The sequence below is a fragment of the Phyllosticta citriasiana genome, assembly GCF_038021145.1.
Source record: "Phyllosticta citriasiana strain CBS 120426 chromosome Unknown IWZ02scaffold_7, whole genome shotgun sequence".
Taxonomy (NCBI): Eukaryota; Fungi; Ascomycota; class Dothideomycetes; order Botryosphaeriales; family Phyllostictaceae; genus Phyllosticta; species Phyllosticta citriasiana.
Window position 1 is genome coordinate 1,994,329 of NW_027117284.1, and position 13,804 is coordinate 2,008,132.

Genomic DNA, 13,804 nt, shown 5'->3' on the forward strand with positions numbered 1-13,804 from the left:
TGGGTTGCGAATTCGCATGGCCTGGAAGGAATAAACATCGCGAGAGCAAATTCGAGAACAACCTGAAGCACGGGAGAGGCTCCCAAAAGGTGCTAGTCTCCGTTACCGAGAACTCCAGTTCCTGTGATCCGCAAGCAAGGTTCAGCCCGAGTGTCGGCACGACATGGAGATGTGATCGCACCTTTCAACTTCTTGTGTGCAGCAAGCGATGATCTGCCGGATTCATCTTGTAGCTTCACAAGAAGTTGTTCAGAAGATGAGCCCAACAAAGCGCCAAGAGGCTATGCGTCGCGGCCTCAGTCTCACTAGCGGACCCTCAACCCAACCCAAGGATTCTCTTTGATGGAAATGTACCCATGACTGAGGAAGCTTGGTCTTGCCTCTAGGCTCTGCCCCTTGTCGCCTGCGGTCTCCCCGTCACTTGCGTATGGGTAAGCGCTCGACCAATCACAAAAAGATCTGCGAGAGCCTTATTTTCGATGGCTAGTAATGGACCCTGACGATGAAGATCTACGCTGATTCGGCTCTCGGGTGAGTTTATGGTCGCCGGCGAGTCAGCAGTACGAACATTTGTAAGGGAGCTTGTTTCTCGATGTTCTGCCGCCGTGTAGTTTCCTAAACTGGTCCAAACATCTGGTGCTTCAGATTCCAGTAGCGCTGGCTTTGTGAGGACGAACCTGCGGCAGTACAAATAGGTTTCGTCCGGCCGACAAAGAGGCTCTATTAACTCACCTTCTCCAGAACAGTTTATCGTATCCTACGGCCATTCCACTCCGCACTTCTATTTTTTTCTGAGTTTGCTGCAGAATAGGCAGTCCCAATTCCAATTTTGGGCTACTGACGCGAGCCAACATCCACGTCAGCCCTGCGACATCCCTGTAACGATCGGTGATTCGTCAACACCACGCGACACTTAAGTCTGTGGGCGCTTTGGAGGCCGACCGGTTTCTTGTCACAAAACTTCCGGAAACCAGCCTCAACAACCAGCTTTCATGGGCGCGCTTTGCTTCTTGCTCGACGTTGTCCTCTGTCCCGTCATCGACTTCCTGAAACGCAAGCCGCAACAAAACGACTGTACTTGGGAGAGCTCCATCCTCGAATTGACATATCCGAATTCCTCTCAGGAAAAACAAACAAAAGCGACGGCCCCGAGGGCGCGAACGCCAACTCGCCATAAATCTCACTCCACCATCAAATCACATGTTGACGCAACAACAACAACAACAACCGACATTGGATATCCGCATCCAGCACCTACAACCAATGGCCAGCCATCTCATTACACACTCATCACACGATCGCCATTTTCACCAACAGCCCGCAAAGTCCTCATAGCTCTTCACGAAAAGCGGCTCCCATACTCCATTAGAACCGACGTGCCCTGGACCGCCCCAGGCGCTGTCCCCACAATCCCCACCACCCTCATCGCGCCCCCACCATCGCCTTCTTCCAGCTCCTCTACTTCTTGCACGCTATGTCCAGCTACTCCTCCTACCACATTGGCATTGCTGGTACCTCCGGCCGGCCTAACGCATGCGCTGCCCATTCACGAACTCCGGCCCATTCTGGCGCACTTGGAGGCAGCGCATCGACGCGTCAGTGCTAATGCAGCTGGCGATGCGCCTACTGCAACAGTCATGCCGTCGCTTGCGGCGACGCAGCCGGAAGACGTACGCTGGGAAAGGCACATTGAGACCTCAGCGGATGGAATCATTGAGACGCTGATGATGCTTGCGTATGCAGATGCATGTCCACAGGTCCCGGACGCCAGCGACATGGGTAAAGACACACATCAACGCTCGTGGCAACATAAGATGTGGCGCAAAGTCGACGAGGGGCTAAGACGGTTGGAGGCAGTTGTGAGGGGAGTAGGAGCAGATGGGGAGACGACATATTTGAACGGAGAAGGCAGCGCATTCGGAGTTGCAGACTTGGTTGTTGGAGTGCTCGGCGGCCTACTTGACGCTTGGGGACAAGGGGATGTTGTCGTCAGAGGAGAGGGCGTCAAGCTACTGCAGGGGTGGCGGACGAGATTCCCACATCTGGGAACGTTCATCAGCGGGTTGGACAAGAGGGAGAGCTTCAAGAAGACAAAGACGCTGCGGGTCGAAGTGCAGACGGAAGAGGAGGCCGGAGCTAAAGAGCAAGTTGCGGCGACTGACTTGACTGACGTTGCCGAGACGGGCGGGGGAGAGCTGAGCTGAGCTGAGCTTCATAGGGGCAGGGTTTTAAGGTTAAGAGTGCAGCGGCATTCGGTACGACGAAGGTTAGGTACGGTTGGGCTCGGATGCGACGACTGCGGCTGCTGCTCGTCTCGACGGGGGCTCGTTCGTCGCCAGGCACGGCTCCTTTTTCGATTGTCTTTTTCCTAGTCCAAGGAAGCTAGAGTTTTGAGATCGAGCGGGGCCTCCTTAAGTCCAGACGCGGGTCCATCGATTTTGTTTGGTGCTCGTAGAGTCGTGATGGATGGCACTCGTCGTCAGCATGTACGCAAAAACGTCTGAATCTTCTCCAACCGGTCCGGCAAAAGGTTGATTTGAGACAATGCATCATCGTTCGATGACTGGCGTACCCGATCAAGTTTATGAAATAATGCGCATTCATCGACTAGTCAAGAGAAACAAAACGGCCAACCGCGCTTCTGCCTCAGCCATGCATACATATACATACCCCACACCTATCTAGCCTCAGGCACCAGCACCTCACGGCATCTCGTCGTAAATCTTGTCACCTTTCACGGGTGGCTGGATGAAGTCCTCGGGGACATTCTCAGGCACCTGGTGCTCCCTGGCCCACTCACGGATCTGGTCAAAGTTGCGGCACGTATGCTTGGTGTTGAAGTCGACATAGGCAAACGGGTCATCGTCGTCAAACTGGACCCAGACCTGGCCAAGCACGCCGACGTCGACGTTGCACATGAGATTCTGGCGGATGATGTCGAGGCAGTGCGCTGTCGCAGATGTCCATCAGCACAGGTTCTTTCCAACGGAAGCTGGTTTTCGACATCGAGGGTCGACCAGTGGACTGAAATACCTACAGACGTGCCTCCGGATGACGTGGTCAGAGTTGACCCACGCACCCTCGCCCTTGGCCTTGTAGTAGTCGTAGTTGTAGTAAAGGCCCTCGCGCAGCAGGTTCAGGCAGTGCAGCTGGTGCATTCCCTCGACGTTTGCGATGAAGCCGCCGCCGTACTTTTCGCGCACTTTGACTTGGTCTGGCAGCAGGTTGGACTTGGCTGCCTTTTCCCGCGGCACGACGAGCGCGCGGTCTGATGGCGAAAGTTGTCAGTTACGTCCAGAAAGAGCTTGGGTTGAGTATCTGGGGGAGCAAACGCACAGTTGATGCCGAGAGACTCCCATGCGGCGTCGACTTCGGGGCTGGCGTCTTGCCTGAAGATGTTTTCTTTCATCAGGGAGCCATTGAAGCGGATGTTGCTGAAGTAGACTCCCACGTCATCGACTATTGGAGCTGCTACTTGTTAGCGTCCATGGAAGCCGGATATCCGTTTGTATTTCCTCAACTCACAGTACTGCGAGATATAGTCGATGATTTTTGCCGAGTGCTCGGTCTGCTGGACCCCGATCCACGCCCCAATGAACCCGGCGACGCAAAACGTCGCTACCCACAGCGCGATGATGGACGACAGGGACCACCAGCTGTTTGTCCTGTTTTTGATTTCCGGCGAGCCTTCAACGTCGGAGAGGAGGCGCTCGTGGTCCTCTGCCCTGCCCTCGTCAGTACTGAGGCGCGAGTATTTTCCAGCCATTGCAATCGAGTGCTTGTTCCAAACAACGAAGAAATCCGCCGAGGGGGAGATTGAAAAGACAAGGAGAAAAGAAAGCCGCAAAAGGACGTCCGAGGTCCAAAAGTTCGTCAGCGTCAGTGGTGGCTTAAGTTTGGGGGCACAGACGAGAGCCTTGTACGCTCTTTGTGACTTTCAGCTGGGGCAAGCCTCACGTTAGTCGAACCACCACACATCGAGTCGCCGAATGCAACCTCCAAGGTCCGAAGAACTCTCTTCCTTCGACGTTGCTCACGGTGGTGGTAGTGTTGGAATACCCACTGAAGGCCTAATTTTAGATGGCCCCCGTGTCGTTGGTGCGTGGAGGGCTTGGACTTGGGATGACGTTTCGCATGCTGACCACCGACCGCATGGATCTCAACTCAGCCTACCTCTTATGTCTGTCAGAATAGGCTTCTGCATCTCGAACAAGCGCATGGAAAGGAAGGAGCAAAAGATAATCTGCATTACAGGACCATGCCAGATGACAGGTCAAGTCGCACTCCTTTTCAGTACTGCGCAAACAAACACAGAATCATTACCTTGACGGCGCAAACACTCGATGTGGGATTTTCCCAAGGTATCGGTGCAAAACGTCAGCCTTTTCAATAGTGCAGCATGACTTTGAAAGCCCCACGAACACCAGGCAGAGCCCCCGCGATCCCAAATACATCGACCACGAGCTCGAATAAAGCTATATCCATCGCGTGCTTGCATTAGCGCAATTGCCCAAAAAGGCAATTCGGGAGCTCCGCCCTGTACAACGCTGCCCCCACGAAGCCTTCCTTCTCTCTTTGTCTCGAACGTCTGGTCCAGTTTGATGTCATATAACGCGGTGAGCCCCGGATTTGAAATGGTTTGATTCGAATGAAGTTGTTTAACACAACACCATTACGGCATCGGTGGCGCAGAGAGCAGCGGCATCGGCGGCGGCGCCGTCAAGCCATGGTTGAGGAATATCTCTCTCTGAGAGGTACGAACGACTGCTCCGCCTGACGAAGAGAGTCGCTGGGCGTCGCACAGCCTCAGGCAATGACTACACTTGTCTAGGTATTTTGGGGGTCTGGTGGAGGCGTGAAGGAGAGGATAAGCGGGACTGCCGAGGCTCGCAAGTAGGTCGAGACACGTACGTGGGACTGCTTCCTTGGTCCACGCCGCGCTTGTATCTGAGAGGTTCCCCTTGTGCCGGCTTGTGCTTTGGGAGCGTTACATGCTGGACGTAGCTCGCTGACCAAACTTTCAGGCAGGCGTCAAACTTGCAGACTCGAGCGCTTACACCGAGACTCCTTTGCAAGTACGCCGTAAGCGGCGATGGTGGATCCTGAGGAAGGCTGGCTAGCTTGTAGTCGGGAAGAAGGGAGGGAGGGAGGGGACTCGGAGCTTTGGTTGCTGTGGTCGCGGTTCGAGGGGACCTGACGCTCGTAAACACGACGATGGTATAAAGTCGAGTCACTTCCGTCGAGTGGTCTGATCAGAACAAGCAACCAAGTCTACCAATTCCAACTCCCTCTCTTTCCCTCCCTCTCAACTCTTTCAATCCTTTCCATCCAAGTCTTCAACATGGTTCTGGCCAAAGTCGTCGTGGGCCTCATGGCCCTGGGCTCCATCACCAGCGCCGTCGCCGCTCCGCTCGACACGCGCGAGCCCATACCCGCCGTCGCGAAGCGGGACGAATACGGCAGCTACAGCCCGTACGCGAGCTACGGGACTTACTCGGAGAAGGTCAAGCGCGCCATTGAGCGGAGGGACGACGCCGACTACGGGTCGTACGACCCCTACAAGGACTACGGCGAATACAAGAACTATCCCGAGAAGAGGGGCTACGGGTCCTACAGCCCGTACGGTAGCTACGGCAGCTACAAAGAAAAGGTGAAGCGCGATGGCGATTACGGCTCGTACAACCCGTACGCCAGCTACGGCAGCTACAAGGAGAAGAAGGTCAGGCGCGACGACGGCGACTACGGCTCCTACGACCCCTACAAGGACTACGGCGAGTACAAGAACTACCCGGAGAAGAGGGGCTACGGTTCCTACAACCCGTACGCCTCGTACGGCAGCTACGACAACGTAGAGAAGAAGAGCAAGCGTGATGAGCAGGACGGCTACGGCAGCTACAACCCTTACGCCAGCTACGGCAGCTACGATGAGGTCGAGAAGGCCAAGCGCGATGCCGATTACGGCTCCTACAGCCCGTACGGCAAGTACGACAACTACAAGCGTGATGATGAGGGATACGGTTCTTACAACCCTTATGCCTCGTACGGCAGCTACGACAAGACGGAGAAGCGCGAGGCGGCTGCTGAGGCTATGCCCGAGCCTGAGGCTAAGCCTGAGGCTAAGCCTGAGTAGAGCGTCTTTCATCAGGTCAGTTTCCCTCGAACAGATTGAGAAGAACAGCACTGACTGAAACAGGACAGGCACAATCATCAGTAGGGCCGGCCCTTGAGGAAGCCGGAAGCGCAGCCAATCATTCCTTTTCGTGGCATATGGCGGACAAATTGTATGTACTTAGCCTCTATCTGGCATCGTGGGGTATCTGAACAAGCGTTGAGGCGCGTCGTTGTCGTCGTTGTCGAATCCGCTCGCCAGCCTCGGTAGCACCAGAAACAATACAGTATCTTTTCTCTTTTAATTTTCTCGAGCTTCCGTTGTGACACTGTGAAACAGAACGCTCTTGTGGCTAATTATGTTGTTTTCGCCTTCCTTGTTGGGACTGCTTCGCCACGTGCGTCCTTGCGTGGTGCCACGAGACGGCGCCGGTGCGGACGGTGCGTCTTAGTTGCGTCGGTAAGATCGAAGTTTGCGTTTCAGGAACGCGAAATGGTGTGGTGGTACATGGCTGAGTAGGCGTCGGTTGTCGTACAGTTGTGTCGAAATATGCTCGTGAAGAGTGGACAGGTTCGTGGCTCGATTCTTTCACGTCGGACTGGACCTTGAAGACTTGAAAACACAGTTGCTCTTGAAGCACAAGGGCGATTTGAGCGCAAAATCAATAGCTCTGCTGAGAGAGTAACATCGTACTGTGACTCTTCTTTTTCTATGTTGTGAATTCGCTGGAATGCCTTTGAGACTTGAGGCATGTTGGAGGAGAGAAAGTCTCGAAAGGAATGTAGCAAGGACAGAAGAGAAACATAGCTCACTGGACAAAGACCCTGCTCTGTCTGATCTTCCGGCCCGATGGACGCAAGAGTCGTCCGTCTTTGCCAATTTGTACCAAGTCTCATTTTCGCCGTGAATCTTGTCCGTCAAATCTCGTCTGCAATATCCGCAAGATTCGCTCTTTGGATGCGCTTGTAGGTGATGAGCATCTCGTGCGGGAACCACTCCGCCAGGGTACCACCTGGGATGCCGGGCCGCTCTTCGAGAACCTCATTCTCCGAGTCTGACATCATCAGGCCGAGAGCGGTGCCACAGAGCCAGGCCTGGACCATGCCATCACCATGGTAGCCTGCAGAGATCCACTCCGCAGCGTCTTTCTGCTTCGTCTTACGGCTCGTCAGACGATGATCCAGCTTGCCGACATATGGAAGGATGTCTGCTGTGTAGCAAATTATTCCAGACCATATTTGCTTGAGACGCCCCTCGCGTGCATCGGGGCCCCAGTGAGCACCGAAGACCGTCGGTAAAATGCCGTTCAAGTGTGTCATGGTCATGGGCTCGATCTTGCTGTCGTCCCAGATGCCGAATTGGTCCAGTCCGGCTTTGGGAGAGCGGAAGAAGCCTCCGCCAATCATCAAATCGCCAGGCTCGGCCTCGGAAGATGGGCGTTGCGTAATGTAATCGAACCCGGTGTTGTAGATGAAGCTCCAAGATCGATCGCCTTTGCAATCTTCGAACTCAATGCCAGGTCTTTGCGCAGACATGTGCGCTCTGAGACCGGTCATCTTGCTTTTCAACCCTGGAATCAGATGGCTGGCAAACGCGTTGTTTGCGTGGACAACATGGCGGCAGCGCAGTTCTCCTCTTGGAGTGTGCACTTTGAAAGGATGTGAGTTCGCTTCATCAACGTCAATGGATTCTACGGGAGTGTCGGTTTCAATAGATAACGTCGAGGGAAACCGTTTAGTGAGATCGTTCCAGATCGAGGTGACGAACCGGTAAGGCCAGAGGGCGCCAGATTTGTATGAGATTGCTCCACAGACATGGTCGCCAACGTGAAAGTTCTCGATGCTTCATCAATACAGCACTGTAAACAGCAGGATACACTCACCTCCTTAGCTTTTTCTTCTCTCCAGATCTTTAATGGGACTTCGGGGACGATGTGTCTGCAGTCCTCGACTTGCTTTTGCGCTTTTTTGAACAGATTCTCGTCCATGAAGAGGTCGACGGTCTCAACTTCGCGGCATTCCGCAACATCAATCCTTTCTTGTTGACAGAGCCTGGTCAAGACTTCCAGATGTTTCGCCTGGAACCTCATCAATTCAGCTGCCCTCTGCACGCTAAACCGCTTCCTTAAAAGTGCTAGACCATCGTACGTTGGAGCTTTAATGTGCCCGCCATTGCGGCCTGTAGCTCCACTGCAAATCTGTCTTGCCTCCAAGACCACAACTCGCTTCGTTTCTTTCTTCCTCTCTGCTTCAAGGAGTAACGTTCTTGCAACAGCAACACCCGTGATCCCGCTGCCAATGACGACAATGTCGGTCTCGGAAGAAAGACGATCTGATCGAATGTTCACCAGGTGTGGGAAAGGTGGATTTTTGAGCCAATATGGCCGGGCTGGTGATAAAACAGGCAGGCCAGGATTGCGACTGGCGCGCACCAGTATCTCAATGTAGCCCGAATTGAGCCTGACGAACTCTCTGATGCCGGTCCAGATAGTCTTCAGGAAGTTGAGCACAGGGATCACGACGAAGTCCATCGCCGGGTTTTTGCTCTCGGACCGGAGCCGATGGGAATTCGCCTTGAGAAGTTTGAGTAATCTGTTGCCTCATGTGGAAGCCGTCGTCTTTATACGAAGTTTGAGGCCAGATTGGATTTGCGGGGAGCGGGATGTCCAAGCCCCGCTGGCTGCGTCGCACCGCTCCGTTTGTGCACCCTGTTTCCCTGCGGAACAAGGTTGTCCGCTTGGAGATTCCCAAAATAGTAAAGAAAGCGCGTAGTCGCGTTGGCGATCGTCACTGGATGGCGGACATGGCATTTCCGATGTGATGTCCAAATGCCAGCATGGCGAGAATACTGAAAAGCAGGCGAATGAAGCTCCAGAAGAAATGTGTTGTCAGTCTTCAGATGTTCTGGTGTCGCAAGGGCACGACCTGGCCTGGTCTCGATAGGGCCTTGGGAAAGTGTCTGGATATCAGGTTGAACGACAAAAGGCGATTTTGGGCTTTAATTTCGCATACCTCACAGCCATGATGTATTTCGCCCAAACCTCGGCAAAAAGGGCTGACGACCTCAGATGAACTGAAGTGCTGGACCGCCCGATCTCGCTGAAGCGGCTACCCAGTGAGTTTCACGTGCATGCGCGTCACCGCTGAATAATCGCGTCGTGCCCGGCTGTCGGTCGAACTCCAATGCTCCAAGAAAGGTCCGCTACTTTGCTCGTCCTGGTCCTGTCGACAAGCAGTCCAGGCCGTAAGGCGTGGCTTCGGACTCCAATGCCCTACACGACGCTCGCCGCGATCCTGTTTCTCTCCCTATCAGATCTTCTTTCAAAACTCGAAATTGTAGCGCGTCGATGCCGTCGGGGAACAAGATCTAGAAGTTGTGAAATTTGACGACAAGGGGGATTTACGGCTTATAACATCAAACTCAGACTTTGCGGAAGCTACTTCCAGGCAGATCTTTCTTGTTTCATCAGAGGCCATGTCTTCGGGTTGCGATGCCTGGCGCGCAATGCTCTATGGGCCCTTTCGAGAATCACAGGCCGCACAATCTTCGTACGCTACCGAACGCGTCATTCCTCTCCCGGATGATGATGCCTCCAGCTTGGCCATCTTGCTGAACATTGTACACCTACGCTTCAAGGAAGTGCCGTCGTCTCTGGACTTCAAACAGCTGGTTCAGCTTACGAGGTTGACTGATAAGTACGGCGCAACACAGCTTCTCCAACCATGGGCCAAATCATGGATCGCCCAACACAAAGCCGTTATAGTGACCCCCGGGTATGAGGATTGGCTTTGGGTCGCGTGGGAACTTGGGCAGCTCCAATTGTTTGAGAAGCTCGTCGGCGAACTGGTCATGTCAGTGCGCGTCCGAGACGGGAAGTGTCCAACGCGAGGGTCGAAGGCCCTTGACCCAATCTCTCCGGACAATCATTTGCCCCCTGACGTCATTGGTAAGTACTAGGATTGCGTTTTCTTGCTCAGTTGCTCTTGGGACTGATCTGAGGCAGAAAACATTCTTACAACGCGAGAGAAAACCCTCACACAGATTGTGGACGCTGTCGACGGAGTCGTTGATACTTATCGGATATCAACGCTAGCCTTACGAGACGATGCTTTTGTGAACCCGAGTGCGATGCACTAACATTTGGCTCGCTCATTCTGTCCTTAAAGAAGGCTGGGTTCCGACTAGAGAGGATGCGAGCGACCGAGTTCTGCCTCAGCCTCCGGGAGCTTTGTGAAGCTGATGAGACTCTTTGCGTTTCTAGTCATCGTCTCCCCCGTCTGTCGTCTTTGTCTTGTCAGAATACCTTTACTTCCTCGAAACTCTGGAATTCGGTGCAAAAGATCATGGATTCAATACCATCCGCGCTGCTGGAAAGACATCGCTGTCATGTTGAAAGACAGGCAGCAATCATCAATTAGACCATTTCATAAGAGGTTTTTTACTTTGGTGGTGGTGTAAGGGATTTATTTTGCATTCGAGTAGGAGTACGGACTGCCACAGCGTACTCGTGTGCTTCGTAAGTATGTTTGTCAGGGCATGCGAATGCTCCTTGTCTGAGGCACCAGGCGTAGGATTGGGCATGGCACCTTCCTCGTTCCTGCGCTAAGAGCGCGTCACGAATCTTCTACCTCCGCCCACACTGCTTGCAAAATTATTCACCTTCGTGTGATTCTAACGACAAACACTCGCTCGTCTGCACCGGTCTACCGAATCCACCTCCCACCTCCCACCTCCCACCTCCCGTATCCCAAGTCCATGTCCTCTCTCACCTGCGCAGGTCTTCGACTGGATCACTTTCTCGTCTCTCAGGCCCTCGTCTCCTCACTTGAAGATCTGACCCACCTGGCGACCTTCAACACCGACCTCTCACCACAGGACCGAACCGAACCTCAGTGCAGTCGGTCGCGACGCCCACAACCAAAGGTGAGAAGGCAGATGGGAAGCATTCATACACCACAACAGGCTGCTGACGGGAAGCATTCAGGCTACATTGCGCGAGAGTACCCGAGCATTTGATCGCCATACGGTACAGGTACAAGGAGCATTCAACTCTCACCCACTTGAGCAACCAGCCATGGACGACCCAGACGTGAAGGTCTCCGACCCTGACGGCGATGTTCGCCTTGTCGTCTACGACAGATCATTCGACACGGCAGCCAAGAAAATATTCGTCGTCGACTCCAGGGCTATGTCGCGAGCCAGCGATGCCTGGAAGGCAATGTTCAATGGTCATTTCATGCCCTTTTGCCTGTCCTTATCCCAATCCCTTCACATTCTCCGCTCTCCTCCTGTCTACCGCGTATACCTAAAAAACACATTCTTCCCATCACTAACATCGCCCCACGCGACCCTCTCCACCTCCCTCCTCCACTCCTCTCCTCCCTCCCTAACCCCCAACTCCCTCCGCACCCTCTCATTCCGCCGATTCAGTCTCCCATTACACCACTGCAGCACGCCCAGGACAACGCAATCGACCATTAAACAAACGACAATACTCAGCTTCCCCGCCGCATACACCGGTTTCTGATCAGCGCGGAACGTCTGCGTTCCCAAAATACTCCCAAGACTCAAACAAACCAGCGCCAGCGCATTCACAGTCACCTTCTTACTATGGCCAGCAACGTTGCTCGCGATCCACGCCAACAGCACCATGAAGGACGCGTTGTAGCTCCCGGAAAGTAGCGAGGCGAGCAGTAAGAGGGGTTTGGATCTCGGATGCCCCGTGGACGGGTCGACGAGGTAGAACATGAGGAACCCGCCGGCGATGGTCGGGAGGAGACATAGGATGCTGATCGTGCTGCGGTTGTTGTAGCGGTCGCTTAGGTAGCCGAGGGTTAGGATGAAGATGCCGCTGATGAAGCCTATTGGCGCGTCGAAGGCGAGGGCTTCGCGGTTGGTGTAGCCGCTGCGCGCCGGGGATTAGCTTGATGGAAGAAGGCGAAAGGGGGAACTTGGTTGGGTTGAGAGGGGAAGGGGTAGTAGGGTAAGGGAAAAAAACACGCACAACGTCGTCAGCAGGATGTTGTTGAAGTTTGCAATGCCGCCGTTGGGTATGGCGGTTAGCATCATGCTCAGGCACATGAGCCACACGCGCACGTCGGTGAAGGCCTCGACGACTTGGTCGCGTTTGAGGTGCTTGTTTTGCGTGCCGCTATCATACCAGTCAGACCCAGTCAACACAAACGAGGGGTCAAGCCAGGGGGGGGGGGGGGGGGGGGGGGTGGGATTTAGGGGGACCACCGCCACATTAACAACATACCTCTGATTATCCCTAATCCTCAACAACACAGCGACCTTCTCGGCAGCCCTAAAGCGGCGCGCCTGCACAGGGCTATCCGGCAACCTAACACAGACAGCCCACCCCGTCGCCACCGTCGCCAACCCAATAGCCAGGAAAAAAATGCGCCACGTCGCCATGGTGCCCTGCACATAGCTGATCCCATACGCGACCAACCCGCCAAATATCTTGGTCACGCTGTTGCAAACGTAGAACCACGAGATGCGCCGGCCCTGCTCTTCCTTGCGGTACCACATGGCGACGATGAGGACCAGCAGCGGCGGGATGCAGGCTTCGAAGACGCCGAGCAGCGTGCGCAGCACCGCCAGCGCGCCGAACGACGTTGCTGCTGCGTGGCATCCCAGCACAATGCCCCACAGCATGATGTTGATGCCCATGTATAGGCTGACGCGGTTGAGGCGCTGCGCGAGGTACTGAGTTGGGAATTCGAAGACGAGGTAGCCTGGTGGCCGCCACATTCGTCGTCAGCACCATCATCACCCCAAAAACACAGACAGCCAGATATGCAGGCACATAGGCAGGCCGACAAACTCACTAGCATAAAACAGCATGCCCACATCATTATACTGCTGCCCCTTCATATGCGTATCATGCCGCATGCCCATGACGCTCGTGTAGCTAATCGTGTTCTTATCCAGAAACTGCAAAAAGTACACGCAGCACAGCAGCGGCGCAATGTTCCAATCGATCTTGCGCACCAGCGCCGCCCGCGCCGCGTCGTCGTCGAGGATGGCCCGCGCCTCGGCAAAGATCTCGCGCCGCCGCGGGTGCGTCGTCAGGAAGGCGAGCGCTTCGTCGCCGTCGTCGTCTTCGCTGTTGGATGAGGCTGACGTCGGGAATGCCGCGTCCAGCGGCGTTTCTTTGGTCAGGAGTGGGCATGGTGGTGTTACGATGGTGGTGGTTGTGGTAGACGCCACGCTGGTGATGTGTGTCAAGTCGTCCGTTGTCGCCGTCGCCGTCGTCGTCTTCTCCTGCATCTCCGCCGGTTGTTGTTGTTGTATCGAAAAGTTGGGAGCCATGATCAGGCGAGAGCAGTAGAAGTAATTCTTTCCTTCTCTCTCTCTTTTTCTTCTTTTTCCGTCCCACGCTCTTTTCCAAAAGGCAGGCCGCCGGGACGAGGTGGGACGCCCGTCAGTATAAAAGTTTGAAACCAAACCAAGCCAAGCCACGGGACGAAGAAGAAGGCCAAGAAAAGACCCAGATTGGCGCAATGCGCCCCCTTAGCGTCTTGTCCGACGTACGCCCATCTTTCGAACGCCAACGGGGAGAGAGTGGCAGGGGAGGGCAGGGTCCAGAGGCAGACACAAGGCAGTGCTTGCTGAGATCATGCACTGCAAGCAGGCAAGCACCGCACGCTACGCAGGCGGCGCCCAGAAGTCTCGACCTCGCCGGTGCAC

General features: G+C 54.6%; 6 protein-coding genes across 6 annotated transcripts; 3 read left to right on the forward strand and 3 right to left on the reverse strand.

The window, feature by feature from the left end:
* Positions 1-992: 992 nt before the first annotated feature.
* Positions 993-2,204, forward strand: IWZ02DRAFT_433735 (uncharacterized protein; the record flags this gene model as incomplete). The annotated part of the gene is made up of 1 exon (XM_066766316.1): positions 993-2,204. One exon carries the CDS (start codon positions 993-995, stop codon positions 2,202-2,204), a length of 1,212 nt encoding a protein of 403 aa, XP_066622690.1.
* Positions 2,205-2,576: 372 nt separating this feature from the next.
* IWZ02DRAFT_453519 (tat pathway signal sequence) lies at positions 2,577-4,227 on the reverse strand. Its single transcript, XM_066767656.1, has 4 exons — positions 3,526-4,227; positions 3,337-3,468; positions 3,038-3,268; positions 2,577-2,950 (listed from the first exon to the last, which is right to left on the reverse strand). Exons 1-4 carry the CDS (start codon positions 3,764-3,766, stop codon positions 2,703-2,705), a joined length of 852 nt encoding a protein of 283 aa, XP_066622691.1. The 5' UTR covers positions 3,767-4,227; the 3' UTR covers positions 2,577-2,702.
* Positions 4,228-5,341: 1,114 nt separating this feature from the next.
* IWZ02DRAFT_433737 (uncharacterized protein) lies at positions 5,342-6,130 on the forward strand (the record flags this gene model as incomplete). The annotated part of the gene is made up of 1 exon (XM_066766317.1): positions 5,342-6,130. The coding sequence occupies one exon, from the start codon at positions 5,342-5,344 to the stop codon at positions 6,128-6,130; it is 789 nt and encodes a 262-aa protein (XP_066622692.1).
* Positions 6,131-6,603: 473 nt separating this feature from the next.
* IWZ02DRAFT_286560 (FAD dependent oxidoreductase-domain-containing protein) lies at positions 6,604-8,821 on the reverse strand. The gene is made up of 2 exons (XM_066763710.1): positions 7,992-8,821; positions 6,604-7,944 (listed from the first exon to the last, which is right to left on the reverse strand). The coding sequence occupies exons 1-2, from the start codon at positions 8,637-8,639 to the stop codon at positions 7,027-7,029; spliced, it is 1,566 nt and encodes a 521-aa protein (XP_066622693.1). The 5' UTR covers positions 8,640-8,821; the 3' UTR covers positions 6,604-7,026.
* Positions 8,822-9,303: 482 nt separating this feature from the next.
* Positions 9,304-10,383, forward strand: IWZ02DRAFT_286658 (uncharacterized protein). The gene is made up of 2 exons (XM_066763711.1): positions 9,304-10,055; positions 10,113-10,383. The coding sequence occupies exons 1-2, from the start codon at positions 9,584-9,586 to the stop codon at positions 10,244-10,246; spliced, it is 606 nt and encodes a 201-aa protein (XP_066622694.1). The 5' UTR covers positions 9,304-9,583; the 3' UTR covers positions 10,247-10,383.
* A 729-nt stretch (positions 10,384-11,112) lies between these two features.
* IWZ02DRAFT_520508 (MFS transporter) lies at positions 11,113-13,426 on the reverse strand (the record flags this gene model as incomplete). Its single annotated transcript, XM_066770768.1, has 5 exons — positions 11,113-12,014; positions 12,114-12,260; positions 12,369-12,849; positions 12,943-13,220; positions 13,320-13,426. 5 exons carry the CDS (start codon positions 13,424-13,426, stop codon positions 11,402-11,404), a joined length of 1,626 nt encoding a protein of 541 aa, XP_066622695.1. The 3' UTR covers positions 11,113-11,401.
* Between the last annotated feature and the right edge of the window lie 378 nt (positions 13,427-13,804).

Bases quoted from the DNA above. Each gene is read 5' to 3' on its own strand.
- IWZ02DRAFT_453519 (XM_066767656.1), bottom strand. From the start codon at position 3,766: ATGGCTGGAAAATACTCGCGCCTCAGTACTGACGAGGGCAGGGCAGAG. The intron at 3,469-3,525 runs GTGAGTTGAGGA...AACAAGTAGCAG, and splicing joins CGACTATATCTCGCAGTACT to CTCCAATAGTCGATGACGTG. The intron at 2,951-3,037 runs GTAGGTATTTCA...CATCTGCGACAG, and splicing joins CGTCATCCGGAGGCACGTCT to CGCACTGCCTCGACATCATC.
- IWZ02DRAFT_286560 (XM_066763710.1), bottom strand. From the start codon at position 8,639: ATGGACTTCGTCGTGATCCCTGTGCTCAACTTCCTGAAGACTATCTGG. The intron at 7,945-7,991 runs GTGAGTGTATCC...TGAAGCATCGAG, and splicing joins GAGAAGAAAAAGCTAAGGAG to AACTTTCACGTTGGCGACCA.
- IWZ02DRAFT_286658 (XM_066763711.1), top strand. From the start codon at position 9,584: ATGTCTTCGGGTTGCGATGCCTGGCGCGCAATGCTCTATGGGCCCTTT. The intron at 10,056-10,112 runs GTAAGTACTAGG...GATCTGAGGCAG, and splicing joins TTTGCCCCCTGACGTCATTG to AAAACATTCTTACAACGCGA.